Below are 26,283 nucleotides of genomic sequence, written 5' to 3'. Positions count from 1 at the left end.
AAAAATCTTTTTATTGATAACAGCAGTGCGGCACTCATATCACAACAATCAAACTGGTAAGTTCTTGCAGAAGCTTGTATGTATATATGATATTCAACAATATGCCCCGATTCTAGACAATTGCATGTTATGTTATTCATATCGTAGGGGAGGGAACAGTGGGTGGAATACAGATGTTGTCTCCATACTCGTTCCACTTGCCCCATATTTGTGACTATTTTTTTGGGGCAGCCCCTAGCTATATACACTGTTCTTTTCCTCATCATGCATCAGTTCATATCAGTTTCCAGGCCTCCACCGACGGTGCAGCATTCGTGCCCCACATTTTGGCCACATTTTGTTTAGCTACCATTAGTCCCAGTGTCACACATGTTTTTTCCTTGCTGTTCTAATCTGTGGGCTCCCAGACATTCAACAAACATCGTTTGACCTCAAGATCCATTTGTACCCCAAGAGTTTCCTGCAGATTACGGTGAATTCCTTTCCAGCATTTCTCAACGTGTGTACATTCCCACATTATATGTATGAATGTACCTTCTTGGCCACATTGCCTCCTGCACCCTGAATCTGCTCTATTGCCCATCCTAGCTAATATGGGTCCCGTAACATATATTCTATGAAGAATTTTCACCTGGACCAATCTAAGTCTAGCTGAGATCGCTACATTTCTGGGGGAGGCCATCGCTTCCTGCCATTCGTCCTCGTCCAGTTCTGCAATGTCTCTCTCATAGCACCCACATAGCCCTCCCAGGGGATCTGCTGCATTACTGATACTTTTTTTTATATGTTTAGGAAACCGTCTTTGTGTGCATATAACCATCAAGTAGTCTATCCTCCATGGGTGAGGCCTTTGGCGGTGGGGGATTCCCCCTTCGGTTTCGGTGAGACCAAAGTGTGACTCACCTGCAGATATCGGAAAAATTCAGTTTTCGCCATCTCATACTCCCGTTGCAGGGTGGCAAATGGTATATCCCCTCCCCCCTTCCCTAAATCACCAACCCTTGAGATCCCAATTATATCCCATTTGTCAAATCCTTTCGTTTTTCTCAAGGTACCCGAGTTACGTGTTGCACCCAGTCTAGACTGCTAGCAGCAGTGTGCCATATATGCACTGAGTTCCCGGTGGGCCCCATCAGATGACATTTTTGGGGTCTGAGGTAGAGTGCTAAATTGTAGTTTCCCCCTGGTAAAAACCATTTATCCATTCTGTAGCCAGGGTCGGTCCAGTGCCGATACGTGCACTGGTTTATGGTGGACAGATGGGCTGGCCAGTAATATTTTTTAAGGTCTGGGAGTCCAATTCCCCCGTTGTACCACTCCCTCACCAATTTTGGAAGTGATATGCGGGGACGAACATCACACAGCAGGTCTCTCTATATACTCTCAACTTCTTCAAAATATCTCGCAGGAATGGGATTGGGTAAGTTTTGTAAAGCATAGAGAAAACACAGTAACGATATCATTTTAAATAGAGCGGCTCTTCCCAATAATGATAATGGGAGATTTTTCCAATTACCCACATCTCGCTTTAGCCGCTGCAATGGGGGCAGCAAATTACGCTCGTCGCTAGTTCGGGGATCCGATGTTATGTACATACCCAGGTATTGGAACCCTTCTTTTGCTTCATGCGCCAAGCAATCTTGGAGCAGGGCAGGAAGCCCTCCACTAAGGATATAAATCAAAAGATTTACTTCAAATTGACTGTATATCCCGAACACCCTCCAAAGACAGTGAATATGTCAGGGACGCTATGCAGTGATGCCTTAGGTAATGCCAAGTATAAAAGTATATCGTCCGCATATAGGGATATGCGATCCTCCCAATTTACTGCCCATTTTAGGCCACGAATAATGGGGTCTCTACAGATCCATGCCGCCAGGGGCTCCAAAGTTAGAGCGAAGAGAAGCGGAGACAGTGGGCAATCCGTTCTAGTCCTTCTACCTAGGGAAAAAAACGCGGATTTTTTGTGGTTGACAACTACTTGTGCCTGAGGTTCCGAATAAAATAATCTCACCCAATTAATAAAGTTTGGTCCAAATCCAAGCTTGACCAATACTGCGAAGAGGTATGGCCATTCTATAGTGTCAAAGGCCATAGTGGCGTCCAGGAACAACACTACCGCATCTTCTCTGTGAGCTCCATTCTTGTATCTAGTCCCATTTTGTGTAGTTCAAGTCAGGCATTGGTGCATTTAAGGAACAGTAGCAGCTCACCTCATACCTTAGCCCTACAAGTGTGATTCCAGTTATGCTGCTCCTGGAGCGAAAAGCAGTAATTTCAGCTTCTACACATTACATTGATTCCGCTACCCACCCCTCCATCCGTGGCAGGGCTGAGGATTTGTAGTTTCTTTAAATCTATTGTTTCGTCGTGTATCGGTTGATCTATGAACTTGCCCTCTATTTTGGATCAAGGCATGCCAAGTAATATACACACACACACCGTACCATGATACAAACCAGGCAAACATGTCATCTCAACCAGTGGTGTCGTAATTGCCTACGTAAAGCCGTACTACACTCCACGACCATATCACGTGGATAAAGATTGCACATCAGCCTTATCACATCTGCTGCATTTACTAGATGCCTCTGGCTTAAGTTGTTTCAGCCTCATGCGTGTCGGATATTTGGGCTGGAGGTAGTTGAGTTGTAGACATTTAAACCTACACTTTCTAGACCCCTTCTTTGGGAAGAGTTCTGTCCTATCTCACACATCGTTAGTGAATGTCCTATGAATTGTTTCTTCCGATTTGAAGTAAGCTTGCCTATTGTCAGTTACTGCTTTCGTACTAAGAGCCCAATATAGTTGGGTAATAGCCTTGCTACCAGAACCTAGTGTGAGCAAACATTGCAGTGCCTTATGCGTGTAGGGGGGTCCTTGCTCTTTATCTTCTGTAGCTGTCGCAAAGTGTCAGTGAACCTATTATACAAGACAGACTGCACTGCGAAAGTTCAGATTCCACCTCCAGTTCTCCGAACGTCTTCAGTAGTGTAAGAAAAAAAATATCTCTAATTAAGACTACTGCCGGCATTTCCAGATTTGTCTCTGGAAAACCTTTCCCAAATCTGGTAACTCTCCCACATTGAAAGGGTAATTTCTGCTGCATATGCTAATGGCATTTTTGCCTTCCTAGTGTACATGAACCATAATTTTGTCGCCGTTTTGATCAGCATGGTCAATATCTTCCTGTTTCAAAATCAACAAGACTGGGGCTAACATGTTTTCAATTGATTTGACCGCTGGTGTTTGGGGCTCCCCGGCCCACCGTGCCACCTACTGGAGCTGGGCAACAAGATAATATAATTCCCCTCTCCGCCTTCCTCCTTTGGCAGCTTCAGCTGATATAAGGCCACTCCTCTCTTACTACGGACTGCTGCACACTAGGCCATTAATTAAGGTCAGGTCCCTGAAGCATTTACCAGCTGGTGCTATAAGTATAGTGGCAAAGTAAAACGGTAACCATGGAAGCACCACGATCTTTGGGACGGCTGCCCAGCCTGTTGCTTATATTGGGAGGCGGAACTAGAAAGCAGACAGACGGCATAATGCTTCTGTGTAGTTTCCATACATGACAGGAATGCATAAACTCTGATGCAAATGTACTTGAAGTTCTTCTGAGGCCCATTCCACCCCCCCACCTGTCTTGTCTCCATATCTCATCTTTCTCTGCTCTGTCTGAAGAGGTTACTTACCTTTATTTACTCTAAGACCCAAACCCTGCCTAAAGCAATCAAATTAATGGAAGACAGTGTTCATTTCAGTGAGGGTTTACAATAAGTATAGCAGTATACTGTCATTGTATAATGATATTCTCTGGAATACATTGTAGATCTTCATTCCTTTAACCTTTCCTTCCCCTTATTTTCCACACCAATGACACTTCCACTGTCTCCAAAAGCAACCTCACCTCCATCCTATGCACATAAACAGGCAATGGGCTTCAAAAACAGAACCCACATGGCTGTGTCACAGTCGCTCACTCAGACACTCATGCAGTCTGTAAACAACATCTCATGCACAACACACACTTCTCCATGCACTCAGGAACTTGGTGCTAGTATTTTGGGTCCATTGTTGACAGAGGAAATTTACTTGAGTGGGCCAGTAGGCTCACACTCTTGTGATGTATGTGACAAGGCCTGGCCTTGCTAACATCACTTCAAAACATGGAATGCTGCCCCGACCGCGCTACTCGTATTAACCTGTGACACAAACACAAGTCCTCTGCAACTACCAAGGCTATGCTTCGTGCGCCCCTTTCAGTTCAGGACTAGACTTGTTCAGGCTAAATTAGAGCAAACATTCATAAACAGAAAACAGGATACCAGATACTCACAACTGGGCAAGCAAGGCAGGGGGCACTACTGTACACCATGCACGGGACAGTCCTGTCCCAACAGGCCAGTATGAGGTTGGCAGCTTTTGAAAGCCTATCCACAGTGAATTCAAGACTGGTCATGTAAACAATGGAACAGGATAAGCTTGCGTAAGCAACTATAAGTTAGAGAGCAGAACATTTTGTGACTTGTTTATGAAAACGTTCAAACACATGAATACATCTTTAATAATCATTTATCGACTTGAGATAGTATTACTATTATTTTACTGCACTAACGTTTCTGTTTTCACTCACCTAGGGCAATGGCTACAAGCTTCCCCTTCTCTTCAGGGCTGAGGTGTAACATGGTGTCAATTACAGGCAGAAGCCGCTGTCTCTCACTGCCTGCCTTCAGAAATATGAACTGCAGAAGAACGTTCTTGAGGTATTCCAGGTTATTGACTGACTTGTCACGTTCCTGGTTCCTTTCGAGTCTTCTGATTTCGTTCTTGAGAAGCTACAAAAAAAATATATAGATCTGAATTATGTTCTTTACTTGCATACAGTTCCAACAGAGAAATGTCCATGTTTTAGGAATGTTAATCTTGTCTCAACGCAATTCTCTTTCTTACATCAATACTTCCTCTTTTTGGCAAATACTTAAGTAGGAAAACAAATATATCCGAGACAATTGATATTGTTAAAATTGTCACAGCTTTTGATAATGACTTGTACACGCGCTGAGTATACAATGCATAGTGCAGTTTCCATCGGAAGAGCATTTTTTCATTTGCCAATAACTGTGGTGTCGTTTGACGAATCTTTGCGAATTTTCCAAAACTAGTTTGATGCTCGCTTCAGCTGCTGTCTTGAAACTTTTGCCGTCAAGCAGGGGCAGAGAAAAGGGGTCGAGGGGTGGGGGGAGGGCGGAGGCAGAGCGCTACTCCTCCATCTTAATTTCCATAGGAAAATTTAGACACTGCCCGAACTGCTGAACGGAATTACACCAAATTTGGCAGGAAGGTAGCTCTTCGTCTACAAAGTGATGTTTTTGTGAAATGGTGTAAATCCGTTCAGACGTTTGAGAAATGTAAAGATTTTTCAAATATACAACTGAGGCCGCAGTAGATCTGCAACCCCTCCCGATATCAGGCCTGAGATCAGATTGGCTGCCAACACTCCAAACCAGGAAGTGCTGGCAGCTATCTTGTGACTCTGTTTAACAGAGTCACAAGAAAAAAAGTAAAAAGAAAGAAAAGGGGGTAGGGTAGAAACACCCTGACCCCAGAGGCCTCAAAGGGGGGGCCTTTAGGGCCCCGGGTGGGCCAGGTCTCGGGGGCATTATGAAAATATAGGAGGTGAGTGCACAAGGACCCCCTCCTCGGGCTGTTCAAAGCCCCAGGGACCCCCACCTCCCTGGGGCCGTCAGATAATATATGGGGGGGGGGGGGGGGTCTCGCAGCTCCCCCACTTCCACGTGGACCACCACCGCCCCGGGGGTTCAATGACAAATAATAAGGGGGAGGCCGTACGGACCGCTGCAGCGCCGGGGACCGCCACCTCCTCGGGGCTTCAATGACAAATAATGTGGGGGGCACATGGCCCCACGGGGACCACCACTTACCCAGGGCACATATATTCTTTAAAAAAACGAAATGCAAGGGAGGCGCTATGGCCTCCCCTGCTGAGCTGGGGACCGCCACCACCCCGGGCACTAAAAAGACAACAATGAAGGGGGTCTGTTGAGGACCCCCGGTGACCAACACCTCCCTGGGGCTTACTTAAAATTGGAGGGGTCCCTGCGGCCCACCCTTGTGGAGCTCTAGATGGCCCTGGGGCAGCCACCCCTAGGGCAGGCTCCAGCAATGTCCCGAGTTGCCCACCCCCGGGACACTACAGTTTGCTATGGCTTGATGGGAGCCATAGCAAACTCTCTGCTTTCACCGCCGGGAGCAAAAATGCTCTTGTTTACTGAAAGCAGAGCAGTGTCTGTTTCCCTGCCTATTGTGAAGCGAGCAGGGAAACAGACACTGCTTTGGGATTCAGGGAGCAGCTCCCTGAATACCAAAGCAATGCCGGCTCCCCCAGCGTAGTGACAAGGCCTGGGGAATGGGGTCCCCGGGGCCAAAATTGGCCCAGGGAAGGGGGCCTCGCTGGCCCTCCTTCCGCATCTAAAAAAAAAAAAGAAAAAAATTGAAGGCCTGGCCTCAGGGTCTGGGGTTCCCGGGGCTGAAATTGAACTGGGGAGGGGGGCCGAGCGGTCCCCCTCCGCTTAAAAAAAAATGCATATATAAAGGCCCGGCCCCAGGGGCCGAAACTGGCCTCAGGAGGGGGATCACGTGACCCATCCCCCTCATCCCTTTCAGGCCCCGAGGATGGGGTCTCCAAGGCCAAAAATGGCCCAGGGAAGGAGGGCCCCCCAGTTCTTTTATTTAAAAAACTAAAAAAAAATTAAAAATTTAAGTCCGGGACCCGGGGAATGGAGTCCCAGAGGCCAAAACCGGCCTGGGGATGAGGTCCCAGGGGCCCAAATCAGCCTGGCGAAGGGGGGGGGGGGGGGGGGTGGCATGAGGACCCCTTCCCAACAATTTGGTAAAAAAAAAATAAACTGGCAACTCGCCTGGAGGCCCCGCCCCTTGCTCCACCAGTAGTGTGGAAGTTGGAGTGGGTGTATATGAAAGTTACATGGGGGTGTGAGTGGGTGTGTCAGATTCTGTGGATGATGTCATCAGTGATGCCATTTGAGATATCATGAGTGATGTCACTGACCATGTCATGAGTGATGTAATCTGTGAGGTAATAAGCAGTGCATTGCCGGGACAAGAGTTATAGTTAGCTCAGCTAACAATAACTACTGACTTTCTCTGGTTTTGTACGAGTGAAACCTGAGCCTAACTGTAACATCTCTGTAATCAGTGATTATATATATTACCTACTGGCGGTCGCCAGTAGGTAGCTAGAGTTAGGACCTTGTTTCCATAGGAAAAGCATTTTTTGACTTGCCTAGAACATGGGTACCGTATGACGAATCTTCACATTTTCCCATAAAGGTGCCACAAGGAATCTGGTTCTTCATGGAAAGTTTCAGGGTGATTAGTAAAGCAGAGGCTGAGAAAAAGGAGGGATCAAAAAAAGTGCATTTCCCATGTTAATTCCTATATAGCCTTTAGATAGGCCTGCAGCCTGAACCACTGGACGGAATTACATCGAATTTGGTAGAAGGGTAGATTTTGGTTTGCAGATCATGCTTTCAGTTATTTGGTGTAAATCCGTTCATTAGTTTGAGAGAAAAAAAGGAAATCCAAATGTGTTTATCTACAATCTTGGCTAATTTGCGAATAATAACAAGCTTGTGCATAGATCTGCAGATCTCTGATTTCCTGCCAACACTTCAACCAGGAAGTGTTGACAGCCATTTTGGGACTCGGCTTCAGCCGAGTCTCACCCAAAAAAAAACATTTAAAAAAAAAAAAAAAAAACTTAAAGTGGTCATGGTAGGAATACCCTGACTCCTTAGCTCTGGTCTGATGGTCCCATAGGGCAAAAAAGCACTTAAAAATAATAATTTTGTAGCACAACCTTGTCAAGCATGAAGAAATAAAAACCAAGCGCGGTCTCCCGTGTAGTTTTTTAACTAAGCCTCCGTGTGGGTCAGGTCGCAGGGCATGCCTCCTTTATTAAATTAAAGGAGGGGGGAGCGCACGTGCCCCCCCCCCTCCATGGGCAGTTATATGACCCAGGGATCGCCCCTACCCTGGGGCTTATGATGCAATAAAAGTGTGGGGGGGGGGGGGGGGGAACGTGCGCACCCCCCTGGGGACCACCTCCTCCCTGGGGCTACAAATAAAATGAATAGGGGGACCCACGTGACACAACTGAGCCCCAGGGACCACCACTTCCCCAGGGGAATAAATTAAATGAATAAAGGGGGCCTCCCGGATCCCCCGAGCCTCGGCGACCATCACCTTCCCGGGTTACCATTGACACTAAAGAGGGGGTCTGTGCGGAGCCCCAGGGTTCACCACCTATCCGGGGCCCCATACAAGAAAGGAAGGGTGCCATGCGGCCCCCTCCTGGAGCCATTTTTGGCCCTGGGGACCTGTGGACATTACCAGACTAGAAATATATCAAGGCTCCATCGTCATCTAAAGCAAGAAGAATTAAAGTAATTTGATTTGAGTTTGTTTTATGGATGCAAAATGACTGTACTGAAAACAAGGAAAGGTTCTAATCAGAGCCTGTGAAGAGCCATATCTTCAAAAGCTTATGGAACCTTAAATTAGACGTCTGAAAAACACAGAATAAAGGGAAGTTGGCTCAAAGGCCTGGCTGCAAAAAACTAAAAGGAGTCATCACCCATCTCAACAGACTGAGGGGCCACAACCAATCGACAAGAGGAGTAGCAAAGGGACTTGGCAAGTAAGTACAGTTGAAATTTGGGATCTAGATAAATATGGTCTTGGTTAGTCAGGGCCTGATTTACATGTCACAAATCTTTGAAGAGGACCCTTTTCATGATCGGAAACTAAGACAATAACAGCAACTTTTGAATCTGGTATTGTGGTGCATCTAAATATAACATATTGTAAGAATCACAGATTTCTAACTGTGGGCACCAGAGTGTGATGGAGGGTGAAGGTTGAGACCAGCTCATTAACCCTTAAGTCTAAAGAGCCACGGGAGGAATCACCCCTACCCTGATCACCAACAGTACATTATTCTTATTTCTATTTAGTTTCACAGCATTGAACCTCTTCAAGCTGGTTACTGCTTTATGACAGTCTCAAACTCTTTCTTGTGCAAATCCTGAATGGTTGCCCAGGCCAACACTTTGTGTGATCTGCATATGCCACTAGTGTAAGGCCAAACAACCAAGTTGGCTGACCACGTGGGCTACACACACATTGAAAAGGGTCATACTCACAGATGAGCTCTGTGGTGCAATGCTCCATAGCTTGCTTTGAAGATGACAGAAAATGGCGGCGAGACACTGGCCACGAACTTGAATGCATGTTTTGGCATTTCTTAAAGTGCAAACCTACCAGTCTAGCAACGAAGCACATGTCTTTGATAAGAGACAAAAAGAACCTTGCATGAAATTATGTTCAAGGAAAACGAGAGATTTAGAAAAACTAGAGTTGCCCTGTTGCCTTCATCAAGCATTCTTTGCAGGTCAAGTAAGACACAAACCACTGCTGACTCTGGTGATCTGAAATCAGACAGCAGGGGATCAAAAACTTGATTGTTTTCAAGAATAGATGCTAACTGACTACGGAAGCGCTTTTCTAGAACCTTGCAAAGCAGTGGTACTAAAAAATATAAACCTACAATTGATTAAAATCACCAGTTCAACATTAGTGTATGTATATATATATATTCACTGAAAAAACCATAGGTTTCACACATGTTATAGTTAGCTGGACATTTCACTCGTAAAAAACCATTGAAATTTCCCCGTTATAGTTAGTTCAGCTAACTATAACTCGCGCGACCGCAATCCACTGCTGATGACGTCACATATTACATCACTCATGACATGGTCAGTGACATCACTGATGACATCTCAAATGACATCACTGATGACATCTCAAATGACATCACTGATGACATCATCCAGTGAATGTGTGTTTTTCTGAAAATTACATATGTTTTATATATGTATATCTCAAGGTCGATGGAAGAATAAATGGGTAAATAAGGGCCATATGTAGGTAGCATCACATTTACCGATTCATAAATACCGAATTTTACCGATTCGGTATTTATGAATCGGTAAATGTGATGTAGGTAATAATTCGGTAAATTTTACCGAATCGGAAAAATTCGGTAATTATGAATCGGTATTTACCGATTCGGTAATGAGGCATTACCTTCCCATTGATTCCTATGGGCCTGGAGGCCCATAGGTATTAATGGGAAACCAGTCACCATTACCGATTCGGTAAATACAGATTCGGTAATGGGGGGAGCATATTCAAGGGTGGCAGGGTGTCACATTGACACCCTGTTGCACCCCTGAATCTTGCATGTGTGCACATGTGGCGCACACACATGCCCTAAGGGCATGTATGTCTGCCACATGGCACTCTTAAATATGCAAAATATTACTTTTTGCAAGGTATTCGTTATTTATCACCAACCTGTATTTGGTGGTAAATAACGAATTCTTAATAATAATTTTCACTCTTTAGAGTGCTCCCTACATATGATTTCAGGATTCGGTATTTACCGAATCGGTATTTTACCGATTCGGTAATTTACCGAACCCTGAAATTATGCCTCCTACATCTCAAATAGCTAAATACCGGTCGGTAACGGGATATTTACCGATTTTTGGCCGTTACCGACCGGTATTTAGCTACCTACATGAGGCCCTAAGTGTCTAAATGGATGGTTTTTTTTTTGTAAAATTAATTGTATAAATGACTTAACAGTATCTTAGTGAATACAAGTATTAGTGAGTAATGTTTAAATATTTAAATATCTGTAACAGTATCTCTCTTTGTGTATAAGTGGCTGCATGGGTTGGTGAGTAGCTACATGAGTGTGTATATGGGTTATTAGTTCGTTTTTAGAGTATCAGTTTGAGTGTGTGTATGGTTCAGTGGGGGATGTTACTTAGCGTATAGATGCATGAATGAGTGACTCACTGTTTGTATGTGTTTTGAAGAGACAGTATGTGAGCAGGACAGTATGGGTGGATGAGTGTGTGTATGAGTGAGTAAGAGTGAATGACTGTCTCAATAGTGTCTTTATGAGTAAGTCCATATGTTTTAAACTGTATATGTGAGTATTGATGTATATAAGCGAGTATATATGAGAGTGAGAGATTGGAAGAGTTCCTGTATAAATAAGTATGTGTTTCTATAAGTGATTGTTTAAGAGAGTAAGTATGTGTACGTTTCTGTAGAAGTAAGTGTAGTGGTGTGTGTATAGATGTATATGCAAGTAAATGGATGTTTATTTGCATGTGTGAGTAACTGTATGTATGAGTGTAGGTGTGTAACAGGATGTATAGGTGTATGAGTACATATGATGACTGATTACATGTATGAGTGACTATATAGAAGTGTTGATGAATGAGTGGATGCGTATGTAGATTTTGGAATTACTGAATAGGTTGTTCTAACTGGTATTGGTATCTCTATAGTTTTCAAAACTTTAGTTTGTATTTTTCAATATGTGTATCAAAGTTTATATTAGGATAAGAGGTCTGCCACTCTTACACAAGGTTGATGTCATGAGTGATGTAATTTGAGATGTCATCAGTGATGTCATGAGGGATGTCACTGACCATGTCATGAGTGATGTAATATGTGACGTCATCAGCAGTGGATTGCGGTCGCGCGAGTTATAGTTAGCTGAACTAACTATAACGGGGGAATTTCAATGGTTTTTTACGAGTGTAATGTCCAGCTAACTTTAACATGTGTGAAACCTATGGTTTTTTCAGTGAATTTGCAAGGTTTGTTAAATGCTAATTTCTAACTATAACGTGTGTGAAACCTATGGTTTTTTCAGTGAATTTCAAAAGGTTTTTTAAATGCTAATTTATGAATGTATTATTATATTTTTTAAATATTTATTTTACAATAAGCTACCTATGTATATAGTTATAGATTGACTGTATCCTGTAATATGGAATGGCTCGGCTCTTTTTTTTTTTGAATTTGCATAAAGTTGAACAGCATAGTTAATATCTTCTATAAACTTATAAACAGTTTTTTTTTTTTTTAGAGTTTGACGGTGCGCGCACGAAGACGTGCTCCCTGTGCGCATGCGTACGTGCTCCGTGTGCGCATGCGTACGTCATGCGTGCTCCGTGCGCACGTGCTCCTTACGCGCATGCACGCGTGCTCTGTACACGCATGCGTGCGTGCTCCGTACGCGCATGCGCGCGTGCCCCGTACGCGCGCGTGCTCCGTAGGTTTCACACATGTTATAGTTAGCTGGACATTTCACTCATACAAAACCATTGAAATTCCCCCGTTATAGTTAGTTCAGCTACCTATAACTCGCGCGCCCGCAATCCACTGCTGATGACGTCACATATTACATCACTCATGACATCACTGATGACATCTCAAATGACATCACTGATGACATCATCCATTGAGTATGTGTTTCTTAACAATTTTAATGTTTAATATATATATAGGGAAAGGCCTGTTGAAGAATGAGTGGGTGTACAAGTGTGTATATGGATGATTTTCTGTGGTGCATAACTGAATCTATAAGTGAGTCATTAAATGTATCTTACTGCAGACTAGTGACTTAACTGTGTAAATGTCTGTATGTGTCTGTGTGTTGGTGTCTAAGTTGCTCCATGGTTTTGTGATTAGCTATATGAGTGTCTATATGGGTTATTGATTGGTTGTCTGAGTATCTGTATGGGTGCCTGTGTGTTTGTGTGGGTAGGGTGTGTGTTACTCTGTGCATAGATGTGTTTCAGTGGGTGATTCTATGGGTGCATGGTTTTAAGAGTGCATCTGTGAGGGACTGTATGGTTGGATGAGTGTATGTATGGGTGTGTTAGGGATTGAATGTATAGCTCAGTGGTACATGTGTGACTAACTACATAATGAAAGGCAGTATATATGCGTGTAAGAGTATATAAGTGGGTATATGTGAGAGTGTGTGATTGTGAGAGTGGCTGTATGGATGCGTGTGTGCTTGTATCAATTTTTGTATAAGAGCGTAAGAATGTGGTACTATTTTTAAGAGTAAGTGAACTTGAGTGTGTTTAACTGTATAGGTGAGTAAATTGGACTGTGTTTAATTACTTACACGACTGAGTAGGTGTGTTAGTTCCTCAATGGATGATTGGCGGTGTGCGAGTGTCTATATAGGTGTCTAAATGCATATGATAGTCTTGTATGGAGTGACTAAGTATGAGTGACTGTACAGGTGAATGAGTGGAGTGCTATGTAGACCTAAGAGTTAATAAGTGAGTATCCAGTTATTGGTATTTGAGTACGTATGGTTTTGAGAATGTAACTCTGAAATTTTCAGTCGGTGTTTGAAAGGTTATGTTAGGGTGTGAGAAAATGTGGTAATTTATCACATGGATGACGTCATCAGTGATGTCAGTGATGTCATTTGAGATGTCATGGGTGATGTCATGAGTGATGTCACTGACCATGTCATGAGTGATGTAATATGTGACATCATCAGCAGTGGATTGCGGGCGCGCGAGTTATAGTTAGCTGAACTAACTATAACGGGGGAATTTCAATGGTTTTGTACGAGTGAAATGTCCAGCTAACTATAACATGTGTGAAACCTATGGTTTTTTCAGTGAATTTCAAAGGTTTTTTAAATGCTAATTCCTAACTATAACGTGCCTGAAACCTATGGTTTTTTAAGTGAATTTGCAAGGTTTTTTAAATGCTAATTTATGAATGTATTATATTTTTTTAAATATTTATTTTACAGTAAGCTACCTATGTATATAGTTCTAGATTGATTGTAACCTGTAATATGGAATGGCTCTTCTCTTTTTTTTTTGGAATATAGTTGAACAGCATAGTTAATTTCTTTTATAAACTTTTTTTTTTTTTTACGGGTTTTTGACCGTGCGCGCAGCGTTCGCGTACCGTGCTTGCACCGTCATCGTGCGCGAACGGCGTGCGAATGGAGTACGATGCGTACGTGCTCCGTGTGCGCATGCGTACGTGGTCCACGTACGCATGCGTACGTAGTGCGTGCTCTGCGCGCGAACGCTCCGCGCGCTACGTACGCGCATGCGCGCGTGCTACGTACGCGCGTGCTCCGTGTGCGCATGCGTACGTGCTCCACGTACGCATGCGTACGTCGTGCGCGCTCTACGTGCGCGCTGCGCATGCGCGTACGCTACGTACGCGTGTGTTCCGTACGCGCATGCGTGCGTAATCCGTTCGCGCATTCGTGCGTGCACCATACGCGCGTGCTTCGAACGCGCATGCGTGCGTGCTCCGTGCGTGCTCCATGCGTGCTCCATGCGTACCCCGTGCGCGCTCAGTGCGCGCACGGTAAGTCATGTAATTGAGAAACAACACTTTTCATTGGTTCTTAGTAGTTTCAGATTCTTCCAACACCACACCCACTCCCCTCATTATTACTTCTGATTCCCTAGGAGAAGGAGCTGACCTGTTTTTGCGATACAATGGCAGAGCAGCAGCCAACTTCTATGAGTGAGCAGGAGGACACTCTTGTGAGACAGAGACAGAGGAAGCAGAAAGACTCTTTCATATGGCAGTTTTTCACTTTTCCTGAGGGGGAGAAGAAGGAAAATGCTGCCAAAGTCACCTGTCTTCTTTGTGGTAGAACCTTATCTCGCGGGAATCCTACAAAGAAATACTCTTTTAGCATTCACACTATGTTAAGGCACTGTGAAGCAGTACATCCTGTGGCTTTTGCTCGAGCTGCTAGTGAAAACCCTCCAGCTGCTCAGCCGAGCACATCTTCGGCAGCTCAGCCGAGCACATCTTCGGCAGCTCAGCCGAGCACTTCTTCTGCGGCTGCAGCTTCACCTTCTACTGTTCCTCTGGATATACGCCCTTCTTTTCAGAGGGTGTATATACGGTGCACTGAGTGCCATGCTCTTATTTCTCTTGGTGAAACCAGTATTGATCTCATTCAGAGGAAGAAAGACCAGCACTCATGCCTCCTGCCATAGATTTTTACGTTTGCGTTTTTCTGTTCCTCTGTCCCTCCATTAACACAAGGGCTCTTTTTAGAGCCACCTAATATCTAAACACTAAAACTTGTTTTTTTGCCGTGCTCGCACTTTTTTTTTTTTTTTTTTTAAATTAATCGTTTTTTTCAACCTTCGTGATCCTTCAGGGATCCCCTGACAAAGGCTAGGGGGTCAGGAACTCTCTACCCTTCCCCCTTTCCACGTTCTCCAGCTTTTTTTTTAAATGGAAACACATTTGTATTGCTTGCAAATTTCAACCCTTTCCAAATGATCCCTACCCCCACCATGACTTATGCCTGCTACCATAGCAACAGGCTATGGAACACTGGTGTGAGCAGAGAGGTCAGAAGTTCAGCACACAATGTTTCAAATCCAAACAGCAAGAGTGCTTGACTTTTCAAACCTAACAGCAAATCCAAACTAATATTCTGTGGGAACACATTTTTCAGAACCAATACAAAACATGCTTTTATAAATGTGAACATACAGCCTAGTTTTTAGTGTAGAATGGTTTAAAACAGCCAATGAGTTGTTTTTATTTTAAAAAAGTATGTAAGCCTTCATTTTACAACTATCTTTCATTCCATATTGCCATTCTACTGAAAGACACCTTCTGAGTGCATCCAGATCTCCTTGGAAGATGTTCACAGTGTGGAATATAGGTCATAGCTATGTCTTCTGGAGTGAAAAGTTTGCAGAAAAAAGAGGTATTGTGAAAGACCTTGCTTTGCCAAATGTAGACATTAAATGGATTGGTCAGAGAGGGTTAAAGTGGCACCAATTAATGCCTTTGGTGAAATCCTTCCTACATCTCCCACAGCCTAACCTTATAATTGTGCATTGTGGTGGAAATGACCTAGGCACTTTGTAGGAACCTGGGGTCACCAGGCCCTATAGGCGGTAGCGTGGCGCGAGCCGGTCGGGCAACCAGAGGGCTATGTGTTAAGCAACCATACACCACACGCTTCTCATGGACTAGGAACACACACAATAAGGGACGCCACACCGTTCAATTATGCAAATACTTCAAGTTTATCCAAGTTTAGTTGGTCAGATGCAGTTCAGGAAATAACAAGGTAATACATGAATTATAATACCATCATGACATTACATTCGACACTCTGGGTGATACTTATGCAGTGCCTAACCTTGTTCTAGCGCTGTGCGCGCTTACGTAAAGTCTTTCCCTGAACGAGCCGTCTAACTAAGCATGATACTTGAACGGGGACACATTGGGCTCACTAACATGGCGCCTGTGGAACTGAGCGCTCCTCGTAATCAATGGCCCCTAATCTTGTGAAGTAAAGCATATGAAACAAAGCGCTACGCGCAACCATTGGTAGGTAATTACAGTCGAGCAGAGCATATAATACAATACGTTACTCGTGATCCTGGTGTAGAATTTCCTTCGTGCAGAACATAAAACACAATGCGCTACGCGCATCCCTTAGCATGTAATTACTGCCGAGTAGAGCATATAACACAAGGCGCTACTCGCATTTCCTGGCAAAACAATTACTATCGAGTAGAGCATGGAACACAGTGCGCTACTCGCATTTCCTGGCAAACAACTTCGTTCGAGTAGAGCATGTAACACAAGGCGCTACTCGCATTTCCTTTTAAGGTAATCACTATAGAGTAGAGCATATAACACCAGGCACTACTCGCGATCGCGGGCATGTGAATACTTTCGAGCGGAACAGGTCATACAGTGCGCTACTCGCATCCCTTGTCACTCCAGCGGGGGAAGCAGGGTCGGTGGCGGGAAGCGCCACACGAGGGTAATGTTAGTCAGTTCCTTTAGGCGGCTTCCAGCGGGGAGACTGACAGGACTTGCGGAGCGGGTCCCTATGCTCCGGTGCAGTTCACTAAGCACCGCTCTCAGTCTTACGGAAGGGGGGACACGGACAGGATCCCTCGGCGGGGTCTCTCCGTCGCGCAGGCAGGGGAGGGGATTCCCACGGAGGGGACGACCCGGGCCAAGTGCGGTGCGGTTTCCGGACCAGCAGGGGGCGCACCAGGGGGGATCTCGGCCTCCGGGCTTACCTCCGTCTCGGCGTCAGCAGGCGTCCGTCCTCACGGCGTTGGGGGAACTCGGCCCCGACCTTGCGCACCTCCTCACTCGGCTGCGACGGCAGCGACGGGGCCCCGGGCTTCTCCTGGGCCTCGCAACACAGCAGGGCACTCCTCCAGGCCTCCAGGCCGCAGCGGTGAGCGCGCTGGCTTCGTCGTCGCAGGGGGGGGGCTCAAATTAAGGATGGGGTAAAGTGCTCAGCGGAGCACGCTGCCGGGGGTCCCAGACCAGGGTAGGAAGCGCGGGGGTCACAGCGCTAGTACCTGGTCGATCCCCGGTGTCTTGGCAATCGGCTTAGTATTTTGTTCACTAGAGTAGCTTGGACACGCAGTCTCAGCTCTGGCATTCAAGGCTTACAGCTCGCTCTTGTCATGCAGTTTCAGTTCTTGAAGTTAGATTTCAGTTCTCAGTTGACAGATGAAGTCTTGTGGCGCAGATGTATCTGGCGCCCTTAAGGGGTTCTGTTACAGGGGTAGGGATGGAGAGGGCGACTAGATCCTTCCTAGTCAGGTTGGCAGAGAGTCTCTGGGTCCTCCTACTACTGGGCAAGATCAGTGGGATTCACAGGGCACCTCACTCACTTAAGAGGCAGTACCTAAATCCTGTCACTCTCAGAGGCATAAGTCCCTGGCTAGGCCCTACCGCCTACACTCCTGGTGGATTCTTCCAGCTCTGCTTCACCCCAATGGCCAACTCACTACAAAAGTTTCCCTCCCACTCTTAAGTAGCCCTAGGTCAGGTGACCTCTAGCCAAGGCGGCAAAAGTAAAACCCCACCTCCCTTCTAGAAGGTTCCAGCTTCTTCCAGGAGCTTCCCCACTCTAACTATGGGACAAAAAGGCGGGCTGGTATCGCAACATTGTTGTGGGTCCCAGCCAGCTCCTGGCAGCTAGGGTGCTACTATGAAAAACGACCACCCTGCAGTAGCAGGGGTCTGTGGCAGCCATCTTGGGAGAAGGGAACACCTGCACCTTAACACTACAAAAACGAAAAAAATGATGGAAAAAGGGCCAAGTCCAACATAACCCCCTTCCAGCCAAAAGCCAGGGCAGACCGATCAATGCCTTGATGGTCTTCCCTGCTTGGGGCGAGAAAAGGTGGACGTAGGCCCGCAACGACAGGAGCACCCGCAGGTTCTCCTCCGCTCTGGAACCCAATGGTTCCCTAACAAACCTCCCTGGACCAACGAAACCACCCCACTGGGGCTCCCTAGCTAGTCGTGGCCAGGACCGGCCCCTGGGCCGTCCAGATGTCTCTGGCCCGGGTGATCTCGCGGAGTGGGGGGCAGTAGCCCCAGGCCTGTAGTGCCTGTTGACCACTCCGGTCCTCCTCCTTGCAGTCCTAAACTGCCTCTGGTCCTTCCTCCTGGGGTTCACACCCTTAGGCTGACCAGCCTTCAGGGGCGAGGTTCTCCTCCCCCTAACTCTCCTTCTGGGGTTCCTCACCCTACCCTGCGAGGCACCCTCAAACCACCACTGTCTTCTCAGTACAGGGCCTTGACCCTTCAACTGATTCCTCAACCTAGGGTCTAAACCCTTAGGCCGAGCTGGTGCCCGAGGCGAGACCTTCCTCCCTCTGCACCCCCTTCCAGATTTCAGCACCCTCCTAACGGGAAAAGTACCCCTGGAAGTCAATTTCGGGGGGACCCTGTTAGCAGAGGCCCCACCCGCCAGGTCAGGCAACCCCTGAGCCTGGCATCCCAGCACAGGATCTAAACCCTGCGACTGGGCCAACCCCAGAACCTCAGGAGCACTGGTTACAGTCGCCCTGGGTCCTCCTGACACTAGGGGCTCCCCTGCACTGGATGGCACATCGGGACAGCCTAGGCTCCCAACCTGGGGCTCCCTTGCGGAACTCTCCAGGCCCTGAGACTTCGGTTGGGGCACCTCGGGACACCTCCCCGTCTCACGCCTTCCTACAGATAGGTCGTGAGGCCCTACAACCCTCTCTCCCTGGGACCTAGCTGGGCTATCTGCCACTCCTCCCACCTCGCTGGGTTGGGAGATCCCTGCACCACCCCCTTCAGGTTCACACCCCAATGCCTCCTCAGACACCCTGGTGATGTCATCCTGGGGTAAATAAACTTCTAGCTCCTGTGGAGCTTCCGGTATGCTGCCACCAGTGTCCTCACTGGACACACTCATCTGGAGGGCACGCAGCTCCAACTCCTTCATCCGAAGCTCGTGCGCCATCCTCTTCTCCTCCATTGCCCATTCCAATTTTGCTAATTCCTTTTCCTGTTCCAATCTGGCCATTTCTCTTTCTTTCTCCTGCCTGGCCAGCTCCCATTTTAACTGCCTCTCTTCCCTTCTGTCCTCATACTCCCTTGGAGACACGCTCCTGCTAGACCCTGTCTTACTACTGGCCCCAGAACGTCTTCCTGGGGGCACATTCTCGGACATGTCTACATTCAGGATATCTAGGACTTCCTGGGCGCTCTCCTCCTGAGGTGCATCTGGCGCTTCCTGTCCCTCATCCCCTCTCCCTTCTGGGTGGGCTTCTACCCATGCCCTAATGGCGGTACGGAGTTCCGGCGCCTTGGCCCTCCGCATCCCAGGCACCCCCAACTCCTGCGCGAACTCCCTCAGTTGCCTCACAGTGTACCCCTCGAGGTCAGCTAGCCGGGATTCCATTCTGGCAGGTGGGGACCTAGACTCTAAGGAGAAAATTCCTAGGGTGTAGGCAACAGTCAATAGCTAACCAGGCTTCTTGCACTCTCTACCTGGACAGTGGAACTAATGATCCAGCAACAATGGTTTCTGAGCTGTGGAACAAAAAAAAAATGTAGGATAGGCGTTTAACTGTGGCGCCCTTCGCCTCACGGAAGGGTGCTGTATGGTCACAAGTCCCAAGGATCCCACCGCTGGCCAACAATGTAGGAACCTGGGGTCACCAGGCCCTATAGGCGGTAGCGTGGCGCGAGCCGGTCGGGCAACCAGAGGGCTATGTGTTAAGCAACCATACACCACACGCTTCTCATGGACTAGGAACACACACAATAAGGGACGCCACACCGTTCAATTATGCAAATACTTCAAGTTTATCCAAGTTTAGTTGGTCAGATGCAGTTCAGGAAATAACAAGGTAATACATGAATTATAATACCATCATGACATTACATTCGACACTCTGGGTGATACTTATGCAGTGCCTAACCTTGTTCTAGCGCTGTGCGCGCTTACGTAAAGTCTTTCCCTGAACGAGCCGTCTAACTAAGCATGATACTTGAACGGGGACACATTGGGCTCACTAACATGGCGCCTGTGGAACTGAGCGCTCCTCGTAATCAATGGCCCCTAATCCTGCGAAGTAAAGCATATGAAACAAAGCGCTACGCGCAACCATTGGTAGGTAATTACAGTCGAGCAGAGCATATAATACAATACGTTACTCGTGATCCTGGTGTAGAATTTCCTTCGTGCAGAACATAAAACACAATGCGCTACGCGCATCCCTTAGCATGTAATTACTGCCGAGTAGAGCATATAACACAAGGCGCTACTCGCATTTCCTGGCAAAACAATTACTATCGAGTAGAGCATGGAACACAGTGCGCTACTCGCATTTCCTGGCAAACAACTTCGTTCGAGTAGAGCATGTAACACAAGGCGCTACTCGCATTTCCTTTTAAGGTAATCACTATCGAGTAGAGCATATAACACCAGGCACTACTCGCGATCGCGGGCATGTGAATACTTTCGAGCGGAACAGGTCATACAGTGCGCTACTCGCATCCCTTGTCACTCCAGCGGGGGAAGCAGGGTCGGTGGCGGGAAGCGCCACACGAGGGTAATGTTAGTCAGTTCCTTTAGGCGGCTTCCAGCGGGGAGACTGACAGGACTTGCGGAGCGGGTCCCTATGCTCCGGTGCAGTTCACTAAGCACCGCTCTCAGTCTTACGGAAGGGGGGACACGGACAGGATCCCTCGGCGGGGACTCTCCGTCGCGCAGGCAGGGGAGGGGATTCCCACGGAGGGGACGACCCGGGCCAAGTGCGGTGCGGTTTCCGGACCAGCAGGGGGCGCACCAGGGGGGATCTCGGCCTCCGGGCTTACCTCCGTCTCGGCGTCAGCAGGCGTCCGTCCTCACGGCGTTGGGGGAACTCGGCCCCGACCTTGCGCACCTCCTCACTCGGCTGCGACGGCAGCGACGGGGCCCCGGGCTTCTCCTGGGCCTCGCAACACAGCAGGGCACTCCTCCAGGCCTCCAGGCCGCAGCGGTGAGCGCGCTGGCTTCGTCGTCGCAGGGGGGGGGGCTCAAATTAAGGATGGGGTAAAGTGCTCAGCAGAGCACGCTGCCGGGGGTCCCAGACCAGGGTAGGAAGCGCGGGGGTCACAGCGCTAGTACCTGGTCGATCACCGGTGTCTTGGCAATCGGCTTAGTATTTTGTTCACTAGAGTAGCTTGGACACGCAGTCTCAGCTCTGGCATTCAAGGCTTACAGCTCGCTCTTGTCATGCAGTTTCAGTTCTTGAAGTTAGATTTCAGTTCTCAGTTGACAGATGAAGTCTTGTGGCGCAGATGTATCTGGCGCCCTTAAGGGGTTCTGTTACAGGGGTAGGGATGGAGAGGGCGACTAGATCCTTCCTAGTCAGGTTGGCAGAGAGTCTCTGGGTCCTCCTACTACTGGGAAAGATCAGTGGGATTCACAGGGCACCTCACTCACTTAAGAGGCAGTACCTAAATCCTGTCACTCTCAGAGGCATAAGTCCCTGGCTAGGCCCTACCGCCTACACTCCTGGTGGATTCTTCCAGCTCTGCTTCACCCCAATGGCCAACTCACTACAAAAGTTTCCCTCCCACTCTTAAGTAGCCCTAGGTCAGGTGACCTCTAGCCAAGGCGGCAAAAGTAAAACCCCACCTCCCTTCTAGAAGGTTCCAGCTTCTTCCAGGAGCTTCCCCACTCTAACTATGGGACAAAAAGGCAGGCTGGTATCGCAACATTGTTGTGGGTCCCAGCCAGCTCCTGGCAGCTAGGGTGCTACTATGAAAAAACGACCACCCTGCATTAGCAGGGGTCTGTGGCAGCCATCTTGGGAGAAGGGAACACCTGCACCTTAACACTACAAAAATGAAAAAAATGATGGAAAAAGGGCCAAGTCCAACACACTTTAACTGGGGTAGGTCTGGAAATGCTTGTTAAGGACACCTTTGTGCAATTGATGTCACTCTTTCCACAAACTGCCTTTGTATATTCTAATATATGCCAAAGGCAAAAGTGTAACTGGTCCAACCAACATTGTCCGCAGATTGACAAAGCAAGAAAGCACGTCAATAAGTCTGTTTCTGCTTTCCTCAGAGACTATGGTATGGGTTCTATATACCACAACAACTTGCGTTACAACATGAAAGACATCTGTAGAGGAGACGGTATACATTTCAATGATGAAGTCTTCCTCTTGAACTTTAGACTCTGCATCGGTACTTACTTGTAGGTACAAAAAAACACTCCATGAACACAACGGCTCTTTTTAGAGCCACCTAATATCTAAACACTTAAACTTGATTTTTAAATCTATTTTTTTTAAAGATTTTTTTTACCGTGCGCGCACGGTGCGCGTACCCCGCATTTTTTTCAAAGAAAATTAAAATCTTTTTTTAGACATTCGGGGTCCTACTGTGACCCCCTGAAAAAGGCTAGGGGGTCAGGAACTCTCTTCCCTGCCCCCTGTTCACGTTCTCCACCTTTCCTTTTCAGTGTGACAGACAAAATGGCGGCCGACACTTCCTGATTTCGACCGATTCGAATGTTGACTGACATCTAACAACCAATCAGAATTACGCTCGCGCACGGCACCGTATAGATATGTATATGCTTTTAAATGCTATTTTCTCAGGAAATACTGAACAGATTGACACCAGACCTGCAAAAGGCACTTCCCTGACCGGAGGACTACCTCTCTGCCAAATTTCAAGTAATTCTGTTCAGCCGTTCGGGCTGTACCTTCGACTAAAGGTCCTATGATAAAATGCATGGGGAAAACAAGTTTTGGGACCCCCCTTTTTTCTCGGCCCCCGCTTGACGAATCCCCCCGAGACTTTCAGGGTAGGAGCTGAGCGGAGCGCCCCATTAGTTTTGAAAATTTCGCGAGGATTCGTCAACCGGCGCCAAAGTTATTCAAAATAGAATTTTCAGATTTCCTATGGAAACACGGTCCTAGTGCCTTTTTTCCAGGCTTCATGCACTAACACGTGAGAAAGGAATTCTGCAGCAAGCTTAAAAACCAATGCAGGACATGGTTCATAGGTAAATCTGATGTGATACGGAGTAAAAATTCACTCGTCGTCTGAGAGCAAAGTGGAACAATCACATGCTATCCTCTGTGCTATCAAGCATGTCAGCAGAAAGTGGGCCTGACATTTCACAAGTCAGAAAATAAGCACACATCGAATGGTTTTTATTGTAGAACACACACAACAAGGTATTGTGTAGTGTTTACAGGGAGCCAAAGCGGGGCTGCAGCACCTAGGATAAATTAATAACTTAAGGATATTAAAGGTTACTTTGCAACATAATTCTATTAGAATAGCTTCTTCTATACACAAAGGAAAATGGATATCTGGATATTCCTAACTAGCTTTTTCTAGGCACAGGTTCCAACATATTTAGCATTATTGTTTGGGAAATAGTCAGGGTGTCAAACACTAATTATTTTTACGTTTCACAATATTAACCCACTTCAGAAATTGGTTCTCTTCACTGTGGGTAAAAGCAGTTACATAGGCACATACATCTAAAAAGTAATCAACTTGAGTACCAGGCCTAATCTCTACTTTTGTAATGTTTTTAATTTATTTTTGCGCTGGGTAATTCATTTTTTTTCTCAAACATATGCATGCAACTTTTAGTCTGTAGCACTTTTAATTTTTGTTACATTTAAACTTTTAATGCATATTTCATATGTTGCAAAAATATAAATATTAAAACAAAAACATTGCAGCCTTGCCAAAGCCAGTCCAATTGCCTTTGCCAATGGATTAAGGATAGATTTTGGGGTACAGAAAGGTTATAATGTAGTGTTAGATTTTATATAGGTTGGTTTTAGGGTAAGAGATTGGGTTGGACTTAGAGTAAGGTTAAGTTCTTGGTACAGTGCTAGAATTAGGTTAGTAAATTTAGTAGGATAAATATAAAATTCGATGTAATGACATCATAATCAGTGGCATGCAAAGAAGTGGAAATTTGATTCTATAAGTCCGGAGAAATATTTAGTGCAACAGGACAAATCCATCCATTTTTTTTTAAGTTAACCAGCGGTGCGAAACTGGGTCACAAAAAACGACCAAATGCATTTTCCAGATGAACCTGCGAAAAAATGGATTTCAGGCATTTTCCGCTGTTCATGCATGTTATGTGGTTCTCTCTAAAGTAAAGTTCAGGTGAAAACTGGGCAGTTTATTTAGTTTCTCCCTGGAACTCGTTTCTCCATAGGGAACTACACAAACCAGACAGAATATAGTTTGTAGGTAAGATGCTCAGCAGATGTTCACCTTTTTTCCTCTGTGATAGGTGAAGTGAATTTTGTGGAATTTCGTTACAATTCACTTTCACATGCAACAAAATATCTTTTTTTCGCCCAGTATTGTTAGTGGCACCTTGATGTGGTGGCAATATTTTTTTTATACTAACATAAAGCCCTGTTTCTCATCCTGTCACAAAATCTCCGCGCAGCTATCTTCTGCTTCTAGCTCGAACTGCCCCTAATTGTGTTTTTCCTCTCTCTATTTTTTCTTTTGAATTTTCTTTGACTATATTATTAATGAGGTATTTTGTCTTTATTATTTATTGTAGGTACACTGCGGTTATCACAAGTGGGGGCTCGCCTGCACCGTAACAATAAAACAAATGTGGACAGCACTTACGGTTATCTGTTCCATTAGGATTGCATTTGTCGCTTCCGTCTCATGGAGTAATCCGCTCAGATGGTCAATACTCTTACTTGTTGTGTTTAGTTTTTGTACTAATTCTTCTTTGGAGAGTTCTGGTTGCCACTGAGGAGGCTCTGAAATGTAATTTATATTTACAAATAAATACCACTGCATCCATTACATTTGTATACCTTTTTAAACTGACCATTATATTCTACAGCTGAAAAATGCTGAAACAGAAACCACTCTGTTGAACAAAGAGGCAGTTAAAGGATGAATAAGAGGATGGTTTTTAATCAAGCAATCAATGCACATTTTAAGGAATTGTACAATACTTATGCTACTATACAAATATACAAATATATTGCATCTAACAAAAAGCAACTAGTTAACTTCTTACCTACTGAAATGGTCTCTCTTCAGAGTAATGTACAATCAATTAACCTGTTGACTGCCGTACAGTGGCAGTAACCCAGAAAAGTTTGTAGAGGTAAATAAAAAAGGCGCTATTTCCTGTACCACCTCTTTTTGGCATTACTATACTAGAGACTTAGAAGTTCAGATAGAATTTCTAAGCCAGGCTGTGGTCTTTAAATTCTCATCAAGATGAACTAGTTACTTATCTTTGGTAACACGCAATTTGGTGGATACTCTTATCTAAGCACAAATTCCTCACCTCAGAGTACTCTCTAGGTGCTAACTGGATCCAGAAACTGTTCTCCAGCAATACTCCTGCATGCCACTACTTGGCGATGTATGGCTCCTCGCACGCTCCATACTGTCCAGGACATTACAGAGTAGAGCTGCATATAAACACCACCCTGGCGTACGGATGTCAGTTTCAATCTGTTTATTTCGGATTTTTTGCCGTCTCTTGCTGAAGTGGAGTTGCATGCTCAGAGTCTTGGAGGGCAACAGCTGTGTAATATTCTATATGCAGATGATCTGCTCCTGTTAAGCAATACTCGAGTAGGCCTGCAAAGACTGATTAATAGGCTTGCCAATTAATCGATTATCAACCAGCTGGAAATCAATCTCCAAAAGACCAAACTAATATCCTTAAATCGCCAAATAACTAAACAGGGGAAATGGTGCCTCAAAGGGGCCAAAATTGAGGAAACACATACCTAGGGTTCAAATTGGAATGGAATCAAGGAGGTCCTTTGCTGCACAAAAAAAACATTATTGCAAATTCAGATGCACTAAATATTGCCTTCTCTAATTTGAGGAAAAGCCTGTGGGGGCACAATCTAAAGGCAGTGATAAAACCAAAATTGATTCAGACTATATCATACAGAGGCGAGTTAATGCTGGGTGAAGATGCTGATCTTCTGGAGAATCTTG

At 45.9% G+C, this 26,283-nt stretch overlaps 1 protein-coding gene across 1 annotated transcript in view; it reads right to left on the bottom strand.

Annotated features, from left to right (window-relative positions):
* GCC2 (GRIP and coiled-coil domain containing 2) overlaps window positions 1–26,283 on the bottom strand; it is a 325,439-nt gene that overhangs the window by 7,875 nt on the left and 291,281 nt on the right. The window contains exons 21-22 of the mRNA XM_085622624.1: window positions 24,934–25,073; window positions 4,637–4,838 (exon numbers count right to left, since the gene is read on the bottom strand). Coding sequence (XP_085478750.1) covers window positions 4,637–4,838; window positions 24,934–25,073 — 342 coding nt within the window. The remainder of the gene's footprint in view (window positions 1–4,636; window positions 4,839–24,933; window positions 25,074–26,283) is intronic.

This window comes from Triturus cristatus, chromosome 8, assembly GCF_964204655.1.
Source record: "Triturus cristatus chromosome 8, aTriCri1.1, whole genome shotgun sequence".
NCBI lineage: Eukaryota > Metazoa > Chordata > Amphibia > Caudata > Salamandridae > Triturus > Triturus cristatus.
The sequence above is the reverse complement of the archived record's forward strand: the minus strand, read 5'-3'. Positions and strand labels throughout refer to the sequence as shown.